Raw genomic sequence first — 25,135 nt, forward strand, 5'->3', positions numbered from 1 at the left:
TCCTGAGTAGCTGGGATTACAGGCACGCGCCACCATACCCAGCTAATATTTTGTATTTTTAGTAGAGATGGGGTTTCACCATGTTGACCAGGATGGTCTCGATCTCTTGACCTCGTGACCCACCCGCCTCGGCCTCCCAAAGTGCTGGGATTACAGGCTTAAGCCACCGCGCCCGGCCCAAATAATTAAGTTTTAACTATAAACATATATAAAAATAAAACTCCAAAAGGATGTATTACAAACCAGTTTTGAAATTATTATTTTTACTTTCTTTAATAGATTTTTATAGTCTGAATCTTTTACAAAGACCAATTATTTTAAAAGTTATTTTAATGTAGTTAAAAATAGTTTAAATTTAGTGAAATGCAGTTTTTAAGATTACAATAAGTACAATCTGAATTATTAATCCTTAAGTATTCTATATTCAAGAAAAGTATGTGATTTTTGAGTGATGCAATTAAAGGTTTTAACACTACGAGCAGATCAACTATGAACTTCTGCTACTTGAAGTTGGTTAAAGGACAGTACATACTTCACAACTGACTTGTGAGGAAGGTTTCAGTTTTCCTTTTGATAGCCTTTTGAGAAAATTATTTTTCAAATCAACAAATGCTTTGATTTTGATTTGCATCTTTTATTTTCATGTTATAGTGTAAACTAGGACAGAAAGTTCAATTAAAAGTTCTACATGAACTACTGAAAAGATCATGATACATTAAATATATATAATGATACATTAAATATATATCACAGCATACTAGAGGAAAGATAAAAATATATATTTAAAGAAATACCCTTCTGTAGTTCTCATAAAATCTCCCCCATATCTATAAATGTTCTAATGTTGCTGTGAATTACTCCCTCCTTCCTTCTAACACTTTCTTCCATTGGCTTTAGGACACCACATTCTGTAGGATACCCTTTCTGGTCTTTTTTTGCTGGCTTTCCTCCTCTGCTTGATAACTACATGTGGGAGGCCGCCAGGACTTGGACTGGCTTCTTCTCAAACTTCACTCTTCCTCAGATGACTTCATCCAGTTCCATGGCTTCAGATACTCATAATGTAGTAATTATTCTCTATGTGCCCACTTTCAGCTTTCACTGAAATTCCAAACTCATATAGCTATTTCAAATTTAACATGGCCCCAAAAGAACTCTTATTTTCTCTTCTCCAACCCCAACCCTCCCCTCCTTCAAGTTGTTCAAATCAAAAATTTAAGAGTTTTCCTTGATTCCTCTTTTGCCTGCAATCCCCACATCTAACTCATCAGCTTCTAAACTCCGAAATATCTCAATAGTTCAAGTCCTCTCATTTCCACTACTAACAACTACTAGTCCAAACCACCTTCATCTCTCTTGAACTACTGCAACAGCTTTCTAACAGGGCTATTTCCAGTTGTGGCCCTTTCAATAACTTCTTCATATAGTAGTCAGAGTGATCTTTTAAAGTATTACTGGCAATACATTGCTCCTCTGCTCCAACTTCTCAGCACACCTAGAATAAAATCCAGAGTCTTTACCCTGGCTTTCAGACCCCTACATAATCTGGCACTGGCCTGCTTCTCTGGCTTCACTCCCTATCATCCCTCCTCTTGCTGACCAGGCTCCAGCAAAAATGGCCCAAATTTGGCTACATGCCATCTGTTATGGACTGAATGTCTATCTATGCCTCCTCAAAGTTCATATGTTCAAGTGTTATCAAGCCTGTGAGGAATGGATAAAGGCTAAATGAGGTCATAAGGATTGAGGCTCAAATTTGATAGGGCTGGTATCCTTATAAGCAGCAGAAGAGACAGATCTCTCTCTGTCTTCAAGCATGCATACAGAGGAGGCCGTGTGAGGATACAGAGAAGGCGGCCATATGCAAGGCAGGAAGAGAGCCCTTACCAGGAACCAAATCACTGGACCTTGATCTTAGACTTTCCAGCCTCCATGCTATGAGAAATACATTTCTATTAAGCTACCCAGAATGTGGTATGAACAAATATATTTGGTCTTGGTCCCCAGTTCCTGACACACAAATCTAAAATGTGAAGAATCACACAAGTGATGTGTGGTTTTCATATGCCAATGGGATGACTGGAGGCAGGTGGCCCCCAGATAGCTTCAGGACAGATGCTGGTCCCAGAAAAACCAAGGCATGATTAGAGGGTTAGATCGTTCAGTATCCCATCCTATCCATGTCCTTCAGGGAGGGGAGAGAGGGTAGAGACTGAGTTAATCACTCACGGCCAATACTTCAGTCAATCATGTTTACGTAGTGAAACCTCCATAGAAACCCTTAAACAACAGAGTTTTGAGAGCTTCTGGGTTGGTGAACACATTGAGATTCCAGTAGGGTGGTGTTCTGAAGAGGACATGGAAGCTCTGTGCACCCCTCCTTGCTATTCCCTGGCTTATGCCTTGGGCTGTTCCTGAATTGCATCCTTTATAATAAACCAATAATAATAAGAAAAGTGCTTTCCTGACTTCTGTGAGATGTTCTAACTTGGGGAGGAGACTGTGGGAATACTCTGACTTTATGCTGATTTGCTGGGTGGCCTTGACGTCCGGCTGGCATCTAAAGTGCAGGTAGCCTTGTGGGACTGAGTCCTTGACCTATGGGGTCTGTGTTAACTCCAGGTAGTTAGTGTCAGATTGTATTGAGTTGCAGGACACCTAGTTGGTGTCGGGAGAACTGGAGAATTAGTAGTGTGAGAAAAAACTCTGTACATTTAGTGTCAGGAGGGTTTTGAGCAGAAACTGTCCAAAGTGGTATTTTGTTATGGAAACCCCAGCAGATGAATACAATCACCTAACCTCATTCAGGATTCAGAGCCTTTGCTGTGGCCTAGAATGTTCTTCCATGATCTTTGAATTCTGGTTTCTTCTTATCATTCAGGTGTTAGCTTAAATTTCACCTTTCCAGAGAGAATAACACCAACTGCTAGATCTAAAGTAGCCACCCAATTACTTTCTATTTTAACTTTCTATAGAACACTTACCACTATGGTCTACTCTCAACTAACCATTCTCTGAAGAATACTGTAAAATCCTGGGCCAGTTTTCTCTTATTACTCATCAAGTTCTGGGAATGCAAAAGTTTTACATTACCTTCAGAAAAATAAGATGAAGATGGTAACATAGCTACAACAATAATCATATAAAGCATTTGAAAGTCAAGTTTCTTACTTTTATCTAAAAATTCTTCTCAATATACAGAGCAATGTATTTGAATAAACTGTATACAAAGGTGGCAATTATACATCTTATTTTACACAACTATAATTAATACTGCTTAGAAACTAACCTGTATTTTATGATATTCCTTAGGTGCAAAGAAGAGCAAAAACATTTTCTAAATGCCCATGTTAATCCTGAATGACACATTTAAATTCTTGGGTCCTGTTACATAATTCCCTACTTCATTTTTTTAAAGTAGATGTTCCCTTAAAAGAAAGTTACAGAAGATTTTGTTGCTGGTGGTGATTCTTTTTCTGTTTCAGAAAACAGTAATAATATATGTATTGTGTATAGATATGTTAAAGACACTAAAACATTAACTTTCTTACATACACAATGTATATAATCTAGCCTATAGACCCTGTTGCTTCTATCGGTTTATATTTCATTTTTTATGAATCAGTTTAGATAAAACTTTTCAGCATCTCTTCCTGGTAAAGGAGACTCATCTATCTATGTTTCTCCCTAGCACTGGAACTATGCAATTTGTATCAATGTAAGTGTAATTTTAAATCGTCTGCTAGATAAAAACAAGTTATGCAGGCATTTTCCAAGAGAAAAATACCTTCTGTTTACACAGAGGCTGCTGGCTTTTAAAGTGACTGATGACTTACCTTCTGTAGGCCTTGATGAATGAGGTGACCTATGTCATCTATACTCCTTCCTAACCGTTTAGATAAATATGTGAAGATTGGGTCTTCTTTAGGTAACAGAGGTGCAGAAAGGTTAACTCTCTCTTGTACACCCTGAAGAGAAGAAAAAGATTCAAGAGACATAATCAAAAGATATAAAAGATGACAAATAATTCAGTATCTCGTAGTATTTATTTTGAAATACTAATATTTTGGAATTTCAAGAAATAGATGTCTATAAAATTATAAAGCTGTTTGGAAGGAGAGAAGAAATAGAAATAGTCTTTTTTTTTTTTTTTTTTTTGAGACGGAGTTTCACTCTTGTTACCCAGGCTGGAGTGCAATGGCGCGATCTCGGCTCACCGCAACCTCCGCCTCCTGGGTTCAGGCAATTCTCCTGCCTCAGCCTCCTGAGTAGCTGGGATTACAGGCACGCGCCACCATGCCCAGCTAATGTTTTGTATTTTTAGTAGAGACGGGGTTTCACCATGTTGACCAGGATGGTCTCGATCTCTTGACCTCGTGATCCACCCGCCTCGGCCTCCCAAAGTGCTGAGATTACAGGCTTGAGCCACCGCGCCTGGCCAGAAATAGTCTTTATAAGTGAGGGACCAACTGAAAGAAGAATATGCAGAAAAAAAAAAAATCCTAAAGTTCTCTACTTACTCTCAAGTGCTGAAAAGCATGTATACTATATGGAAGTTCTAGAATTTTAGTACAATCAGGTTGCTCAGGGTCTGGAGGGACAGGAGATTCTGTGTCTATATAATCTTCAGGACTAAAATCAAGAAGCAAGAAGCAATGAATCAATAAAAGGTGAGACAAACAATATTTATTTATTTAAAGAGTCTCATTCTGTTGCCTGGGCTGTTGCACAGTGGCATGATCACAGCTCACTGCAGACTTAACCTCCTAATCTCAAGTGACCCTCTCACCTCAGCTTTCCAAGTAGCTGGGGCAACAGGCATGTACCACTGTAACCAGCTGATTTTTAAATTATTTTTTGTAGGGACAGGTCTATGTTGCCCAGGCTGCTCCTGAACTCCTGGCCTCAAGTGATTCTCCCATCTTGGCCTCCCAAAGTTTTGCGATTACAGGCATAAGTCATTGTGCTGAGTCAATAATACTTTAAGAAATGTCTAATTTTCCCCATATTCTCATAGCATCTTAACTTTACAATTAATTATTAGTCAATATTCATACCTTTTCTTATAGCTGCTGTAAAAAGCCAAACATTATGGGAGTTCAAATTAAAGTCAAGAATTACAGAGAAAATAGTAGACAGGTCACATAATGTTAAGATCGTGAATTTTTTAATAACTAATATAACTGCTCAATTGTTTCTAGAAATGTTAAACCAATTTACACTTCCATTGACAGTCTCTACATTTTTACCAGTTACTATTTTTCATATGCTTTCCATTTTGGTACATGAAAATTATCTAAATGTTTTAATTTGTATTTATTTGATCATTTCTGAGAAATATGTTTTCCATGTTTATCAGCCAGAGGTAGTTTTGTTAATTTTTTTTTAACTACAAATTGTTCAATTCTCTCTCTCTCTCTCTCTTTTAAGAGACAGGGTCTCACTGTGTCACCCAGCCTAGAGACTGGGCTAGAGTAGAGTGGCACCATCAAGGCTCACTGTTACCTTGAATTCTTGGGCTCAAGTGATCCTCTCGCTTTAGCCTCCTGAGTAACTAGAACTACAAGTGCACACTACCATGCCCAGCTAATTTTAAAAAATTCCTTTTTTTTTTTTTTTAAGAGATGGGGTCTCAATATATTGCCCAGTCTGTCTCAAACTCCTGGCTGTGGGCAATCCTCCCACCTTGGCTTCGCAAACTACTGGGATTACAGCTGTGAGGCACCATGCCTAGCCAAATTCTTCCATTTTCTACTGTGATGTTAAATATTTTAAATTAATTTATAGGAATTCAACATGTATGTATTTTGAACTTTCAAATTCAAAAACTCATCTGTGACTGAAGCTTAGTCTTACTACAGAAATAATTTCTTACTGATTTGAGAATGGAATGTTTGAAAAACAATTTTATTTTTGGAAAGAGAACTTCTTTACCTGATGTCTTTGCTCTCCAAAGTTATGTATGTGCCATCATATAGATCCAGGTCCCCTAAGGGCACCTTGGCTTTGATGCAGTCGGGGTCTTCTTTATTATGTCTCTGTTCCAGTCCTGTGTCTCTGTCCTCATTCTCTTCTATGTGAATTTTTTGAGCAACTAATTGTTTCTGTTGAGAAGAAAGTAAGAACAGAATGGATTCTTCTAATATTTTAGTCTAGCTATCACTGAAGAGAAAGGGAAATTTGTGCTGAAGAAGTCAGAATCCTCTATATAGGAAGACAAGAATTCTGAAAATGCCCTTAGTTAATGTAGTCAACACATACGAGCTTCTCAAAAAAGATGTCCACATACAGAAAGTAACAGAACATGACATTTACCATACTGGCACACGTGTGCCTTCATAATATGATTTCTGACTACCCATGAAGCACATCTATAACTTAACTTTCCTGGCACAGAATGGCTCTGCAATGAAAACATACCTGTTAGGTTATTTCAATTCTTCAAGACATGGGGCATGTTGCTATCGCTACCTGAGTAATCTAGTTAATTCCTGACACTCATAAAATATCTATTTTTTCAAATGTACAAATAACACAAATATCCATATTTTTACCACTCATATATACCATATGCCAATATTTTCTCTTTTTTGTTTTTTTTTGAGACAGGGTCTTCCTGTCACCCAGGCTGGAGTGGTGCAGTGGTGTGATCACAGCTTACTGCAGCCTCCGCCTCCTGGGGTCAAGTGATCCTCTCACTTCAGCCTCCCATGTAGCTGAGACTATAGGCATGCACTACCATGCCCAGTTAATTTTTTTTTTTGAGACAGGGTCTTACTTTGTCACCCAGGCTGAGTGGAGTAGTGCGATTATAGCTCACTGCAACCACAAACTCCAGGGCTCAGGTGATCCTCCTGCCTCAGCCCCACAAGTAGCTAGGACTACTGGTGCAGACTACCATGCCTGGTTAATTTTTTGTATTTTTCTTACAGATGGTGTTTTGCCATGTTGCCCAGTCTGGTCTTGAACTCCTGAGTGCAAGCAATTGACCTGCCTTGGCCTCCCAAAGTATTGGGATTATAGGCGTGAGCCACCAGGCCTGGCCAATTTTTCTTCTTTTTATAGGGATGGGGTCTCACTATGTTGCCCAGGCTGCTCTCAAACTCCTGGGCTCAAGCAATCTTCCCACCCTGACCTCCCAAAGTGTTGGGACTATACGCATGAGATACAGTGCCCAGCTCAGATTTATTTTTTTAAAGGAGAAAAAAACAAAAAAGGAGTTCAAGGTCTTCTTTACTGTCTTCTAAATCTCTTTTTGCCATTAATCTGAATTTATGTGTCATTTCCATGTGTATTTTAATAAAATACTACATTACCCTTACTCTCTTAAAAAATTACTTTCATTATATATGTATCCAAAGGCAACATATAGCATTGCTCTGCAAGTTTTAAAATTTTATATAAATGGTATCATACTTAATGTGTTTACAACTTTAAAAAAAAGTATGTATGTTTTTGAGATTTATCTACATTAGTCAGTATAGCTCTAAATTTTTCATTTAAATAGAAGTATAAATATGTATTTATCCATTTTCCTGTAAATATTTATGTTGCATCTTTAAAAAAAAACTTTTTGCTATTAAAAATGCTACAATATTCTCATAAATGTCTCCATGTAGACATGTGAAAAATTCTAACAAGGGCAGAAGCATGAGGTCACATAAGATGCACATTTTCAGTTCTATATAGACATGTCAATCTGCTTTTCACAGTGGTTATAACAATTAGAATTCAATGAGTAGATCACAACATCTGTATCTCCAGAATCTTACCCATGTTTGGTTTTGTCATACTTTTTACCTTACACCAATCTAATAGGTATGAAACATTATTTTGTTATATTTATTGCAGTAGTAGACTATGTTTTACTATTCACTAATATCTGCCCTTCCTTACAAGAAGATACATCACTGTTCTGCTGGACTCAGGCTTGGGCAATATGACTTGCTTTGGCCAACGTAACATAAGTCCCATGCGACCCTTTTATAGGAAAGCTTTTATATAGTGTATGCTTCACCATGTTCTTTCTTTTTCCCTCAGCTACTGAGAATGCCAATATTACAGATAGTGGCTGCTCTGTCGGCCTGGGTCCAAGCTAATGGATCAGTGACATGGTACAGATCCCCAACAGAGCCCCAAATGATCATTTAGCCTGGCCTTATTGTTTTATGACATTAAGATTTTGGGGTTATTATCAGTGTGGACATAGCCTATGACCTGTTTCCAATTATTCCCTCCATACTATTCATGGAGGTAGGTTATCCCACCCTACTGACTTCAAGGCATGGATGCACAGAACATAAGTAGAGATGGTGTATGTCACTTCTCAGTAGAAACTTTAACCAGGCTTACTCTTCCTTGAGCCTTCACTTTCCTTCATGAGAACAGCACTGAGGTTCTGGGACTATTTATTGCCAATGCAAACGTTGACTAATACACTATGAAATATGGACTACATCAGCTAATAGAATTATATTTAATAAGACTGAACATATTTTCATATATTTATGAGCTATTTTGTGAATTGACTATTCAAGTTGGCTCATTTTTTCCCCAGTAGGTTTTCTTTTTTAAAAAATTGATTTGTAGGATTGGTGTGGTGGCTTGTGCCTATAATCTTAGCATTTTGGGCGGCCAAGCCCAGAGGGTCACTTGAGTTCAGGAGCTTGAGATCAGCGTGGCAATACTGGAGACCCCATCTCTACAAAACAAAAAAAAAGCCAAGAGTGGTGGTGGTGCTCGCCTGCAGTCCTAGCTACTGGAGAAGCTGAGGCAGGAGGACTGCTTGAGCCCAGGCAAAGTGGTTACAGTGAGCAATGATCATCCTGTCTGCCTTCCAGCTGGGGCAGGAGTGAGACTCTGTCTCAAAAAAAAAAAAAAAGAGAAAAGAAAAGAAAAGAAATTAATCTGTAGAAATTTATTATGGAAAAAGTAATTCTGTAAACTCATCCTCTATGAGTTATAGGCATGGCAAGTATTGGCTTCTAGTTTGTAGCTTATCTTTTAATTTTGTCATTTGAAGAAAAACTTTTAAGGTGGGCAACTTTTATCAACTGCTTTCTTGTTTGTACTTTGTTTTATTTAAGATATCCTTCCCAACCCTGAGAGCATAATTATATCAACCAACTACAGTAAAGCATGGCATAAAGATATTTTGGTTAACAATGGACCCCAGCGGTGGTTTCATAAGATTATAACACCACATTTTTACTGTGCCTTTTCTATGCTTGGATATACAAATACTTACCATTATGTTACAACTGCCTACAGTATTCAGTACAGTAACATGTTATATAGGTCTGTAGCCTAGGAGTAATAGGCTATACAATATAGCATCTGTATAGTAGGCTATATCACTTAGGTTTGTGTAAGTACATTCTATGATGTTCCCACAATGGTGAAATCACATAACAACTTATTTCTCAGAGCATATCCCTGTCATTAAGCAATGCATGACTGTCTATCAATCTACTCTATTTTTTTAGTAAAAAGTTTCACTTTTCATATTTAGATAATTTTTAAACTGTACAGGATTTTTTTTGTATATTGAAAGGTAATAATTTTTTTCCCCACATGGACAATTTCCTAATATCATTTATAAAGAGTCTATCCTTTACCCATTTATTCAATCAACTTTTATATTTTATATTTCATGGTTTTCTAAAACTTATACCTAAGATTTCAAATTTATTGGTCTAAAGTTTTTGTAGTATTAATAATTATGTCTTTTTATTTTTTTGAGATGAAATCTCACTCTGTTGCCCAAGCTGGAGCACAGTGGTATGATCTCGGCTCATTGCAACCTCCATCTCTTGGGTTCAAGTGATTCTCCAGCCTCAGCCTCAGTCTCCCAAATAGCTGGGACTACAGGCACGTACCACCATTCCCGACTAATTTTTGTATTTTTAGTAGAGACAGGTGTTTCATTATGTTGGCCAGGCTGGTCTCAAACTCCTGACCTTGTAATTTGCCCACCTTGGCATTGCATAGTAAATACTTTTTCTAGGTTCTCTCCTCTCCTCTTATATCTTCTCTTTATTTGTAAGTTTGATAACTATAGATTACATTTTTCTTTTTTTTGAGACAGGCTCTCACTCTGTCACCCATGCTGAAGTGTGGTAGTGCTATCAAAGTTCACTGTAACCTCAAACTCCTGGGCTCATGCAATTCTCCTGCCTCAGCCTCCCAAAGTACAAGGATTACAGGTGTGAGCCACCACACCGAGCTTGCATGTCTATTATTTTAGTGCTTGCTTTTTTTTTTTTTTTTATTGTTTTCATCAGTAAATATTTCAGTATGTTTTGGAAAGAAAAGCCTCTTTTGTAAAAAATAAGACCACTGCACCATTACCAAATGTAAAAAATAGTAATTCCTTAATATCAAATACCCAGTCTGTATTCAAATTCCCAATTGTTTCTTCTCTTTTAAAAATACAGTTTGTTTGAATCAGAATCCAATGCAGTTCATATACACTGCAATTAGTTTATTTGTCTCTTACATCTCTTTTAATCTACTGGATATCCTCTCTTTCTATGAGCAGAATGTCTCCACCCCAGTCTTTAAGCAGTAAGCCTTGTTCTGTTTCTACATCCTGCATGGAATATTGTCAGCTTCCTTAATGCTACAGTGCTGAATATCAGACACCATAGCCTGCTCCTGGCCTTGGAGCCCAATAGGGGTCGGTAGCATTGGCTACATTCCCAGTTTAGTGCTTCTCCTCATTTTTGGTTTATGGAGATGCTTATATTACTTTCAAGCCTGCCTATATTTTATTTTGGTTTCTGTTTTTATATTTTTCCTGTCATTGCTTTGCATATGAAGCAGAAGCTTCACAGTATAAGTATAAACAAAAATAGAAGTTTACACTTAGTGTAAGTATAAATTCCTATACTACCTTAACCAAAAATTGGTGGAGTCAGTATTTTTCATTTCATTTTCACTGACTTAAAAAATGGCTCTTTCTTTCTATATATATTCTAATTTAAACATCTTTCTCTTTATATAATACTGCCTCCTAAAAAAGAAAGCAATAAACATATATAATGTTTCTGTACACCTGGAAATAAAAACCGTTTTCCACACCATTGCATCTTTCTGAACAGTGGGTTTAAATAAAAATAGATCATGCTTCCAAACATGAAGCACTATAAGAACACCCATTGTCTAATTCCCAGTATTGATAAACATCAACATTTCCAAATTTACAAGTGATAAAATCAGTAGGAACAAGGTGAGAAACTATTTTCATAATGTTGAGGTATTCAAATTCTAGAAATATTCTAATATACTACTACATATGCAAAGCTGGTTAACATGTGCTAAAGGTTTCTCTCTCTTAATTCACAGATTTTTAAAAAGCACATATTTATAACTATTTGTGGACATATGTATGTTGATAAATATACTAGTCTAAATTTATGAAAATGAAATTCGGGACTTTTACATAACAAGAAAATATATGCCAACTTGGTTTACCAGGCATGCCTGATTTTAAGTCAAGAGATACAGCTTGTTTCTGGTTCTGCCATATCTTGCTTTGTGAACTCATGCAATTCACTGTCTTTAGGTCTAATTGTTTCCTTGCCTCTAAAATGAGGATGATCTTATGATTCCTTCTAGTTCTCAAATACTGTAATTCTACTCTTATTACTTTATTATTCCCAACAGTTTTCTCTCATTTTGCAATTTAATGTTTCTACAACTTAGAGTTTCTTTAAAACTTAGATTCAATTTACACCGTAACTTTTTGTAAAATTTATACTTTAAGTTCTGGGGCACAGCTGCAGAACGTGCAGGTTTGTTACATAGGTATACACGTGCCCTGGTGGTTTGCTGTATCCATCACCCCATCATCTACATTAGGTATTTCTCCTAATGCTATCTCTCCCTTGTCCCCCAACCCCTGCTATCCCTCCCCTAACTCCCACCCCCCGAAAGGTCCTGGTATGTGATGTTCTCCTCCCTGTGTCCACGTGTTCTCATTGTTCAACACCCACTTATGAGTCAGAATATGCATACATTGTAAGCACTGTAAGCATTAAGCAGAGATTTCATGAGAAAAAAACCCCTAGTTTTTCAAATAACAAATACTGTTTGCTATAAAGCAAAATCAATTTATGGAACTATGTTAAAAGGAAAACTGATGTTTAATTTATTTATTAAACAAAGACGTCAGATTTTCTTAGTACTAATAAGGTTCGAACTTTCAAGGTACAAGGTGATTAATGTTTTTCACTTCAACCATAAGAAGACATAATAGGAAGACCTTAGTTTTTACTACCTGGGAATAAATACTGATTATATATTTAGGCTATTAAAATTTTTCTTTCTTTTCATATTTTACCCAAATTATTCTAGGAATATCTTCAGAGAGATTACATCATTTTCATATTTGATGAAAAAACTTAAACTTAGAAACTCTATTCAAGGATAAATGAGTTAAGAATCAGGCATATATTCACGGAAGAGTAGTCTGTTTTTCTTACTACTACTCAAATATCACTTTGGTAAAATGATTTAAAAAAAAACACTGCAGGTAAGTATATTCCTGCAAAAGTCAGAAGATCAGACTTAAAAAAATAATGTTTTAGCTTTTCTTTGAACACAATGACGTCTGTGAAATGTAACAAGCTTCAGCTGCAACTTATGTGCCCAGCTGCCTCACCTCTAATTCTTTGAGGTAGTTAACTGTTGTTTCTTGTCTCATTAATATGACTAGGTCATGAGGATGCTTCAAGTTCATTGGTGAATCCACCTGCAATCAAGAAAGCAAGAAATAAATAAAGCTCAGATTTCATTAATGCTTGTTTGGATTGATAACATCTCCTTTAATATGCATTACTGTTCAGTCACCATTGTAATCAGTGTCACTGCTTAGAAAAACTCAAGGAGTATTTCAAAGTGATCATATGTAAATGTTAGCAAAGGTAATGACAAGTTCAACAGTTGTCCTGTGAACTCCAACTTGGAAGAACAAGCATTCAGTACATATTCTGACTTGACAGGTGATATAATAGTAAAGAAGAGAAGTATCTGGCAATGACTGATGAAGTAACTTGTTAAATAATGTTTCATGCCTGTAATAATAAAAAATGAATTGTCTTGTTTCGATAGCACTTTTTATATCTGAATAGGCTTGGAAGTGATAAAAGGAAAATATTAAATGTACCTCTTTTTGAAAGCTATTTGTAGAAGTCATAAATCAAAGGTAATATAAAATAACCTTGAGATTTATTACTTATAGTTCATGTTCTCTAGATCAACAAATCAAACAAATTATGTGGAAGACATACAAAAAAATGAACACTCATATACCAGTAGCTGGCTTATAAATGTGTTCTCATTGTTTGGAGTGTCATTTGACAACATATATCAAAATGTTACAAGTGCATAACCTTCGACTTAGCAAAACAAATTCTAGGAAACTACCCCACAGACACTGTTCAATAAGCAGGCAAAGATATACATAAGGATGCTCAAGGTAACATCTGTAGCTGCAAAAGGAAAATTATAAACAACCTATGTAAATCAACAAAGTGATTAGATCCATTCATTGTCCAATGGAATGGGATACAGGAAAAATCGTTAAAGCTACTGCCAGTGACCAGAGTATAAGAGCTTTACATAAGGAAGCAGGAAAAAGTCTGCTTAATTTACAACTCTGCCCAGACCTCAAGAGATAGCTATTTAGTACATGACGCTATAGGTATTTTTAAATGAGATGTTTAGAAAAAAAAAAAAATTGGGGGAGGGAAGGGACTGTGACAGTCCCACTCCAAAATGCCTAATAAAGCTGAGCACAGTGGCTCACAACTGTAATCCCAGCACTTTGGAAGGCCGAGGCAGGTGGATCACCTGAGGTCAGAAGTTTGAGACCACCTTAGACAACGTGGTAAAACCTCATCTCTATTAAAAATATAAAATTTAGCCAGGCATGGTGGCACAAGACTGTACTCGCAGCTACTTGGGGGACTGAGGTACAGGAATTGCTTGAACCAGGGAGGCAGGGACTGCAGTAAGCCGAGACTGCGCCATTGCACTCCAGCCTGGGAAATAGAGCAAGACATCGTTTCACAAAAAGAAAACAAAAAACAAAATGCCTAACCATTCTGTTTACCTGATAATTGAAGAGTTGCAAGAAAGAATGAGATAAATGAAGATTTACATTAAAAAAATTATTTAAAGCATAATCTTAGCTTTAGATTAAAAAGTTACTATATAACAAAGTTTTATAATATTTTTATAGCATGGGTCTGGTCAACATTCAATTGTGAAGAAGTACTTTTCATTTCCTTGAGGCTTTTAGTTCAGCAAAGATATAATAGCCAGAGGAGGTGTAAAGATAACATCATTAGCAGAAGGAAGGGAGTTCACTGACAGCTGTGTTTCTCTTTTGGAGGTGACAGCAAATGGCAAAGATCTTTGCCAGATAAAGGTTGATTGCAGAAGACTTACAGCTCGACATATGTTTCCTGAAGTACCTTAGAGTTCTTAAATTTTAAGATGATAACTGTCTTTGGGAAGTGCCAATGTGAATTTCTCTCTTCTTAAATACTTCTCCTCCTTACAAGATTATCAGAATATGTTTCACAACTTTGTGGATACAGTTATATGCCAAATAAGATTTCAGTCAATGGCAGACTGCATATATGATGGTGGTCTCATGAGATAATACTGTATGTTTTTTTGAGACGGACTCTCACTCTGGTTGCCAGGGCTGGAGTGCAGTGGTGTGATCACGACTCACCGCAACCTCTGCCTTCCAGGTTCAAGCGACTCTCCTGCCTCGGTCTCCCAAATAGGTGGGGTTACAGGCGCCCGCCACTATGCCCAGCTAATTTTTTGTACTTTTAGTAGAGACGGGGTTTCACCATGTTAGCCAAGCTGGTCTTGAACTCCTGATCTTGTGATTTGCTTGCCTTGGCCTCCCAAAATGCTGGGATTACAGGCGTGAGTCACTGTGCCTAGCCTAATACTGTATTTTTACTGTGCTTTTTCTATGTTTAGATACACAAATACTTACCACTGTGTTACAACTGCTTACAGTACCACAACATGCTGTACAAGTTTGTAGCGCAGTTGTGTAGTAGGCTGTACCATCTAGGTGTGTGTAAGTATACTCTACGGTGTTTGCACAAGGCTGAAATCACCTGATTCATTTCTCAGAACACATCCCCACTGTTAAGCAATGCATGACCATATGACAAAATCCATTCAACCAATAAGTGTTTATTAAGCTTCTATACTGTACAAGTTTGTAGCCTAGCTGTGTAGTAAGTAGGCTGTACTATCTAGGTATGTGTAAGGATATGCTGTAACGTTTGCACAAGGTTGAAATCACCTGATACATTTCTCAGAACACAGCCCCACTGCTAAGCAATGCATGACCACATTACAAAATCCATTCAACCAAAAAATGTTCATTAAGCTTCTATAAGACAGGCCCACTATGAGTCAATATTTAGAGTCTATGTACCCCTGTGTCATATACAGCATGTAAAAGAATGGTAATATGCCTTCAAAGTCTTTAGCATTGAAAAGAGGCTGCTACAAGTTCAGAAGCAAATGGGTGATGGGAATTAGAAAGAAGTAGGTTAAAAAGGACATAATGAACACACAAAATCTCAAAGGACTTTATGGCTTTTTCACAAAGGATAAAAAACCCTACAAACTTCCACTGTTGCACAGCACAATAAATGATGCAAATAATGACCTGAGTTGTAAAGAAAAATTAGAATCATTTTCACTTACTTTATTTAAGAAGGTGAAGAAATTATGAAAAGTATTTTAGAGAAAAATTTAAGCTGCAGGGAAAAACCAATCAAGTATTTGGAAATTAGGCTATATGGAATTCTATTATCCAGAATAACTCATTCACTAAGAGTTCCGTAAACAAAGTTTCACTGTTACTGTGGCAATTTATTATAATAAAGAAAATGACAAGCCATATAAGGCAATTTGATTTTATTTTCCTTTGAATACATTATGTAAGTACAGGTTGAATATTCCTAATCTGAAAATCGGAAATCTGAAATTCTCCAAAATCTGAAACTTTTTGAGTTCATTGGAGCATTTCAGAATTTGCATTCTCAGATTAGGGATATTCAACCTGTACATGTATCCAAATATATATAACAGCAGGAAATATTTTATTCCTATCAAATTATTTTGATATGTTATTTGTTGCTTTATTTAACCAAGATATTGTAAATATCTATACCCAATCTGGAGCTTTATCTCAACAAATTCAGTAAATTCACATGGTAACATGGAAACATCACTCACTATATGAGGGTAATTACTTCACTGCCAAATCAGATTAAGGGTGAACATTTTAAACTTAATCAATCTAAGAGTATAAACATTTTTGATTTTCTACAAAAACAAGTTTGACTCAATCATTTTTAACTTATCCTTTATGGCAGAAAATGAAACATTTTTATTGTACCATTTATTCAAACTCTCATGTGCTACTTATTCTTCATATATACTGAACACTTTTACCTTTGTTTTAATGATATTCATCTGAGTACATGAAAACAACATGGGAAACTCACTCTTCTCCAAATAGCAGTTGGAAACTGATGAATATAATCTTACATTATGCCATCCTCATTTAAAAATTTTCCCCTTAAGTCAGAAACTAGGGGCAAAATAATTTTAATATTTTAATTCAGAATTATAGTTATTTAAATATTAAGAGAGTATGAAGAAAAGCATAAATCAAAATCTTCAAAGCTGCCAAGATTTTACCTTTGTGTAAAATCTGAAATAGTTCTGCTTAGTGAGTATTTGTAGTTTTTGCTACCCAATATCCGTTAAGTCCCTCCTTGGGGCAAAAGTACCTCACTTGCTTCCTTCCCTACATGGGAAGCCCTTGTCAGAGAATTCCTTTCCCTTGGTCATGGTGATTATTTCTGAGATATTATTCCAGTAAGATCAGATGGTACTAAAGAGACTCTAATCCAGAACTTTTAGCTACTGGTAACCAGACATCTTGTATCTACATGGCGCCTGAGAATGGGGACGAAGAAGCAAAGAAACAGAAACAGAAAAATCAATCCTTGTTATAATATTTGAGTCCTGAATCATACTGTACCTGCAGCCCTTAGAATTTACCCAAACATTCCAATGAAAATGTTACAATACAGAAAGTATTAATGTGTTATTTCTAAACCTCCATCTAAGTCCCTCTGCCTAGGGCATCTTATTATTACTATTGTGGCTCTTTTAAGAGCCTCTGTGCCTTTGCACATGCTACTTCCTCTACCTGGAATGCACTTCTATCCATGTGCTGTGCATGAAGGCCAAGTGACATTTCTTTTGTGAAGACATCCTTATCTTGAGCTCCCATAGCCCTTTATACACACTTCTGTAATAGCATTTATTATAGTATTTAATTACTACATGTCTCTCTCTTCAAAACATTTTTTAATATAATCACAGCTGATTTATTTAAATATATACAAACCATTCAAAATCCAGGTACCAATTTTTGCTACATAGTGGTATCTATTTTTTTCAATTTTTATTTTAGGTTTGGGAGGTACATGTGCACGTATGTTAAATGGGTAAATTGTGTGTCACTGACGTTTGGTGTATAAATAATCTCATTACCCAGGTGGTGAGCACAGTACCTTACAGTTTTCAACCCTTACCCTACTCCCACCCTTCACCCTCTAACAATCTTCAGCATCTCTGTTCCCATCTTTATGACCACGAGTACTCAATGTTTAGCTCCCACTTACAAGAACATGCAGTATTTGGTTTTCTGTTCATGCATTAATTTGCTTAGGATAATAGCCTCTAGCTACATCCATGTTATTGCAAAGGACATAATTTCATTCTTTTTTTGCGGCTGCATAGTATTCCATAATGTATATGTACTACATTTTCTTCATTCAGTCCACGGTTAATGGGCATCTAGGTTGATTCCATGTCTTTGTTATTGGGAATAGCACTGTAATGAACATAGGAGTACACATGTCTTTATGGTAGAAAGACTTATTTTCCTTTGGGTATATAATCAGTACAGGAACTGCTGGGTCAAATGGTAGTTCTGAGGTAGAATAGAACGTAAAATGTTCTATTTTAAGTTCTTTGAGAAACCTTCACTGGGGCTGAACTAATTTACATTCCCATCAACTGTGTATAAGCCTTCCATTTTCTCTATAGCCTTGCCAACATCTTTTTTTTTCCTGTCTTTTTAATAATAGTCATTCTAAGTGGTCTATCTTACTGCAGTTTTCGTTTGTACTTCTTTAATAATTAGTGATGTTGAGCATTTTTTCACATATTTGTTTGCTGCATGTATGCCTTCTTTTCAGAAGTGCTTGTTCATGTCATCTGCCATTTTTTAATGGAGTTGTTTTTTGCTTGTTAAATTGCTTAAGTTTCTTACAGATTCTGGATATTAGATCTTTGTTGGATGCATAGTTTGAGAATATTTTCTCTCATTCTGTAGGTTACTTACTGTGTTGATAGCTTCTTTGTGCAAAAGCTTTTTAATTAGGTCCCACTTGTCAATTTCTGGTTTGTTGCAATTGCTTTTAGGGTCTTAACCACAATATGGTATAGGCCTGTGTACAGAGTATTTCCTGGGTTTTCTGCTAGGATTTTTGTAGTTTTATTTTTTACATTTAAGTCTTTAATCCATCTTGAGTTAATTTCTGTATATGTGAAAGGTAGGGATATAGTTTCATACTTCTGCATATGACTAGCAAGTTGTCCCAGCAACATTTATTGAATAGGAGTCCTTTCCCACAAAATTTTTTTTATGTATTTCTTTTTCTACCCTCAGTATATAACATGCTTTCAGGTATATGTTATGCATTTAATATACTGTTGATTGTTTGAGAACAGTGTCTGATACTCTGCCACGTTTATTAGATACTCCAACTCCATCTGCTAAAGCATTATTATTCGCTGATGACTATTTGGGAAAAAAGGTAAAGTGGCTAAGCTACCAGAGATCAGAAACAAAATAGGCATCTGACCAGTCTATGACTAGCTGTGTGGCTCTAAACAGATCATCTTCCCTGCCTGGGCTTCTGTTTCTTCATCTATAAACTGAGAGGACATAAACAAATGATTTCTAAAGTTCATTTTAATTTTCGAATCCTACCTTTATAAAAGATTTAACATTACCATAAAAGTATCACATTTTTACGAGCCAGACCGACACTCCCGAAATAATCCGATATTCAAATGAATGAAATTATCATTCTTTCCATTTACCCATATAAATTCGTACTCTCTCTGGGTAGGGATATTTTCCAAAGCTGTAGCTAAAAGCTTCTTTCAAACTGTCAATTTGTCAAATTAAACCAAGGATCCAATTAGCAGTGGCTATTTCTAAGCTGTTAAGTTGTTCATTTTAACATAGGCAAAATCAGCCATCTTTATTCTTAAGCCACTTAATACTAACAAAATCTTCTTTAAATTATAAACTAAATATATTTTATTGTAAAAACAAACACAGTACCATACAGACAATATCAAGGAGAAAATAAAAATTACTTGAAATTTCACTTTCAGAGATATCTGCTGTTAGATATCTATCACATCAGGATAACTTCTACATACACACACACAGCTTTCTAGATAAATATTTTCACAAAAATAGGATAATATATCTACTATATTATTTCCTTCCTTTCTCTATTCCTCTCTACACTTTGTCAGACTTTCCAGTAAATATAGCTCTATGTCAATATTTTTAGTGATTAATATTATTTACCCAGGTTCCTAACGAAAATTCAGGTTTTTAGTTATTCTCTCTTTTTAACAATATTACAATGAACATCCGATATTCACTCTTGGCTAGGTGTGGTAGCTCACACCTGTAATCCCAGCACTTTGAGAGGCTAAGGCGGGTATATCACCTGAAGTCAGGAGTTCAAGACTAGCCTGACCAACACGGTAAAACCCTGTTTCTACTGAAAATACAAAAATTATCTGGGTATGGTGGTGCCTGCCTGTAATCCTAGCTACTTGAGAGGCTGAGGCAGGAGAATCGCTTGAACCTGGGAGGTGGAAGTTGTAGTGAGCCAAGATCGTGCCACTGCACTCCAGCTTGGGCGACAGAGTGAGACTCTGTCTCAAAACAAACAAACAAACAAACAAAAACCAAAAAAACTTTTTAGACAGCTGTCTGATTATTTCTTTCCTGTAACAGGAAGAAAAAGAAAACTGCTAGGCTAAAGGAAATGTACTTTTTTTGGCATTTTAAAATTTGCAGTTTTTGCTAGCTTTTCACCAGAATAGTTGAATCAACTTAAATTCCTCTCAACAGTGATTCAGTTCCTACACATCCTTAGGAATGCAGAAATAAGAGTGTCTTTCTTTCTTTCTTTCCTTGCTTTTCTCTCTCTCTTTCTTTCTTTCTTTCTTGTTTAGGATAGGGTCTTGCTCTGTCACCCAGGCTAGAGTGCAGTGGTGTGATCATAGCTTTCTGTAACTTTGAAGGCCTGTGACTCAAGCAATCCTCCCACTTCACCCCTGGAGTAGCTGGGACTACAGGTGAGCTGCTGTGCCAAGCCATGAATATATTTTAGTCTCTTCCTTGATCACATGCATTTATTTTGTGTATGTGATATTGTAAAATACATATTTGGTCTTCCACCCCATCTATCTTTTCCTGAAATACAACTTCTAAAATCCTTAGAATCTCCAAAGTGCTGTCTTTTTGTAGAGTAGTGAGTTGACTGATGGCTGGCAGACCCTGGGTAGTTTCAGGATGGGGGCAGGTCCCTGTAAAGACTAAGGCATGATTAGAACTTTCAGCCCCACCCCTCAATCTCTGGTGAGGAAAGAGGGGCTGAAGGTTAAGTTGATCACCAACGGCCAACGGTTTACTCAATCATGTCCATGTAATAAAGCCTCCATAAAACCCCAAAAGGACTGGGTTCACGAGATTCCAGAGAGCTGAACACGTGGAATTTCCTGGAGAGGGCATGGAAGTTCTTCGCCCTTTGCCCCATATATCGCCCTATGCATCTCTTCATCTGTGTCTTTTGCAATGTAATGAACCAGTAAACGTAAGTAACTTTCCTTGAGTTCTGTGAGTTGTTCTGGCAAATTAATTGAACCCAAAGAGGCAGCTGTAGGAGCCCCAACTTGAAGCCGGTTGGCCAAAGAGGCTGGCACTGAATTGGGTGGGAGGAATCTTGTGAGACTGAGCTCTTGACCTGTAGGATCTGATGTCATTGCCGGGTAGGCAGTGTCTGAACTGAATTGGAAGCCACCTAGCCAGTGTCAGCTGCAGAACTGATTGATTGCTTGCTGGTGATGTCAGAAACATGTTGTAAAAGAACAGTGGGAGAAACTGAGATGTTTTTCCATTTACAGTATACTTATAAAAAATCTCACCTGGGTGTGATAGTTCACACCTGTAATCTTAGCACTTTGGGAGGCCAGAGAGGGAAGATCAAATGATCTCAGGAGTTCACCACTGCCTTCCCATCTCAGACAACATAGCAGAACCCCGTCTCTACAAAACAATCTTAAAAAGTAGCTGGGTGTGTGGTGGCACATGCCTGTCCTAGCTACTTGAGAGACTGAGATGGGAGAATCACTTGAGGAGTTTGAGGCTGCAGTGAGTCATGATCAGGCCCCACTGCACTCCAGTCTGGACAACACAGACCCCATCTTAAAACAAAACAAAACATAACAAAACAAAACAAAACAAAACTTGCTGCCTCTCTTTAACTGACAGTTTATATATCATATTTTAAGAATGTAGTTTTCATCTAGGCAAAGCCATCCAGGACATAGGCGTAGGTAAGGACTTCACGACCAAAACACCAAAAGCATTAGCAACAAAAGCCAAAATAGACAAATGGGACGTAATCAAACTCCACAGCTTCTGCACGGCAAAAGAAACAGTCATTAGAGTGAATTGGCAACCAGCAGAATGGGAAAAAATTTTTGCAGTCTACCCATCTGACAAAGGGCTGATATCCAGAATTTACAAAGAGCTAAAACAGATTTACAAGAAAAAAAACAAGCCCATTCAAAAGTGGGCAAAGGATATGAACAGATACTTTACAAAAGAAGACATACATGAGGTCAACAAACATATGAAAAAATGCTCATCATCACTGGTCATTAGAGAAATGCAAATCAAAACTACATTGAGATACCATCTCACGCCAGTTTGAATGGCGATCATTAAAAAAAATCTAGAGACAACAGATGCTGGAGAGGATGTGGAGAAATAGGAACACTTTTACATTGTTGGTGGGAGTGTAAATTAGTTCAACCATTGTGGAAGACAGTGTGATGATTCCTTAACGACCTAGAAATAGAAATTCCATTTGACCCAGCAATCCCATTACTGGGTATATATCCAAAGGATTATAAATCATTCTACTATAAGGACACATGCACACCAATGTTCACTGCAGCACTGTTTACAATAGCAAAGACCTGGAACCAACCCAAATGCCCATGGATGATAGACTGGACAGGGAAAATGTGGCACATATACACCATGGAATATTATGCAGCCATCAAAAACGATGAGTTTGTGTCATTTGTAGGGACATGGATGAACCTGGAAACCATCATTCTCAGCAGACTGACAGAAGAGCAGAATATCAAACACCGCATGTTCTCACTCATAGGCGGGTGTTGAACAATGAGAACACATGGACACAGGGAGGAGAGCACTACACACTGGGGTCTGTTGGGGGGAAATAGGGGAGGGACAGCAGGGGGTGGGGAGTTGGGGAGAGACAGCATGGGGAGAAAGGCCAGATATAGGTGAAGGGGAGGAAGGCAGCAAATCACACCGTCATGTGTGTACCTATGCAACTATCTTGCATGTTCTTCAAATGTACCCAAAACCTAAAATGCAAAAAAAAAAAAAAGAAAAGAAAAAGAATCTAGTTTCCAATTTATATGACTCCAGGTGATTATTCTCTTCTTGTGCCTGTTTTCTGACTTCTTCTACAGTGAATATGTATTATTTAAATTTATAAAGGGCTTCTTTTTCTTTTAAGGTGCTATCCACAGGTCATCTTGTTAATACTGAAACTTTAGAATACTATGTAACATGTTTTATCATATCATTTTTTTTCCTTAAACAAACTGTAATGACAAGTATAAGCTCAGGTCTGAGGAAGAATCTTGTATTTTTCCCTCATGTATTCATTTACAGAGAAAAAAAAATTCCTCTCACAGATAAGGGGCCAGGTAGAACACCTCAAAAATTCAACATCTTTTGTATTTTCTTGCTCCTTACCTTTCTTCCCTCAGATTTTTACCCTTATCACAAATCTAATTCACAGCTATTTTCAAATGATTGCCCAAGGGACCCTTTTGTTTGTGACCCCTGCCAAGCTACTATGGTGGCAAGAAAGGTGAATTTCATAGGGACAGAATGAGGCAGGCAGAAAGTTGGCTGCTCCACTTCTCATAGAATTCTCCCTTTAGGATTCAAGTCTAACTATGATGGGCTTTCATCTTCTTTGAGGTTTAGAGAAGTACGCATTCACAAAATAGTACACATTCACATTCACATTCCACTCTTGAGAGGGACGCACATGGGCTTCTGGCTATAACTGTCAAAAAGGAATGTGTAATATAAACAGATCTTTTACTAGAAACATTTCACCGTATGAGAGCAATAAAACTATTGTAATGAACGGCCAAGATTTGGAAATATATTTAATTATGACTTTCTGAAGCTAGAGTACTTGTACAGTATTTTTAGGAAACCAGAGGCCAGGTGTGGTGGCTCATACCTGTAATCCCAGCACTCTGGGAGGCCAAGGCGGAAGAACTCCTGAGGTCAGGAGTTCGAGACCAGCCTGGCCAACATGGTGAAATCCTGTCTCTACTAAAAATACAAAAATTAGCCGGGCATATTTGCGTACACCTGTAGTCCCAGCTATTCAGGAGGCTGAGGCAGGAGAATTGCTTGAACCTGGGAGGCAGAGGTTGCAGTGAACCAAGACTGCACCACTGGTTTTACAGCGTGGGTGACAGAGCAAGACTCTGTCTCAAAAAAAAAAGAAAGAAAGAAACCAATCACCAGTCTCAATTTTATAGGATATCAAGTCATCAAAGTAAAAAACTTTAAATAAATGAATATGCTAAATCTTGACTATCATCTGAATTTCCATGGCCTTAAATCTCTGTTTTCTAAAGTTTTACCCCTCAACTGGATTTATACTACACAGTTATTAGCTAGATTTGAACATTTATAGTTTTGCCACCGATTTTGTTAAAATATTCATGTCTGTAAACAATCGCCATTCTCCTAATTGATAAGCAAGTTAGTAATCATTTTCAACATGAAACCACAAATGAATAACTTCTTACAATAGTGCTACCAGTCCACATTTTCTAATTCATGTCACCAGGCAGGACATACACAAATAACATAATTAATAAAGTAGAAAATTTGCAACTCCAGAAGGAAGGTAAGTGAAAATCTGGATCAGGGCACAACAGTCATGGGTTCTTTCTCCTTTGTATACTTGATTATATTCTTGTAAACACAGAAACGATGTAGTTTTGTTGTTAGAGCTGCTTTACATGCAACTCACAAGTGACTCAAATTCCAGCAGCAAGTATGTGCTGAGCACAGTGGTAGGCAGAATGATGGCCCAACAAAGATGTCCATGTCTTAATTCCTACAACCTGTGAATACGTTATGTGGCAAAATGGAATTAAGGAATTAAGACTAAGGTTGTTAATGAGATTACATTAATTAAAATAGCATAACCTGGATTACAAGGACGATCCAATGTAATCCCAAGGATCCCTAAAAGTGGAATAGGGCAGTCAAAGACAGGGATGTGACTAAGGAGGAATGGTCAGAGGAGTGCAACACAGCTGTCTCTGAAGATGCACCAAAGAGGGCCAAGAGCCAAAAATATGAGCCACCTCTGGCAGCTAGAAAAAGCAAGGCAATGGAGTCTCCCCTCAGCCTCCAGAAATGTATGTGGCACTGCTGCCCCCTGATTTTAGCCCTGCGAGATGTGGGATGGACTTCTAACCTACATAACTGTAAGATTATAAACTAGTGTTGCTTTAAACCAGTAAGTCTGTGGTCAGTTTTTAGAGCAGAAATAGGATGCACCCACCAATATATGCACCCGCTAAGTACCAGACATAATGCTAGACA

General features: G+C 37.1%; 1 protein-coding gene across 4 annotated transcripts in view; it reads right to left on the minus strand.

Moving 5' to 3' along the window:
- The window catches only part of TTC17 (tetratricopeptide repeat domain 17), a 142,085-nt gene that overhangs the window by 101,783 nt on the left and 15,167 nt on the right, over window positions 1–25,135 (minus strand). For all 4 annotated transcript variants that reach the window (XM_017529412.1, XM_017529413.2, XM_017529415.1 and 1 more), the window contains exons 2-5: window positions 12,665–12,754; window positions 5,935–6,104; window positions 4,521–4,632; window positions 3,837–3,968 (exon numbers count right to left, since the gene is read on the minus strand). In XM_017529412.1, coding sequence (XP_017384901.1) covers window positions 3,837–3,968; window positions 4,521–4,632; window positions 5,935–6,104; window positions 12,665–12,754 — 504 coding nt within the window. The remainder of the gene's footprint in view (window positions 1–3,836; window positions 3,969–4,520; window positions 4,633–5,934; window positions 6,105–12,664; window positions 12,755–25,135) is intronic.

The sequence above is a fragment of the Cebus imitator genome, unplaced genomic scaffold (assembly GCF_001604975.1).
Source record: "Cebus imitator isolate Cc_AM_T3 unplaced genomic scaffold, Cebus_imitator-1.0 Scaffold58, whole genome shotgun sequence".
Classification (NCBI taxonomy): domain Eukaryota; kingdom Metazoa; phylum Chordata; class Mammalia; order Primates; family Cebidae; genus Cebus; species Cebus imitator.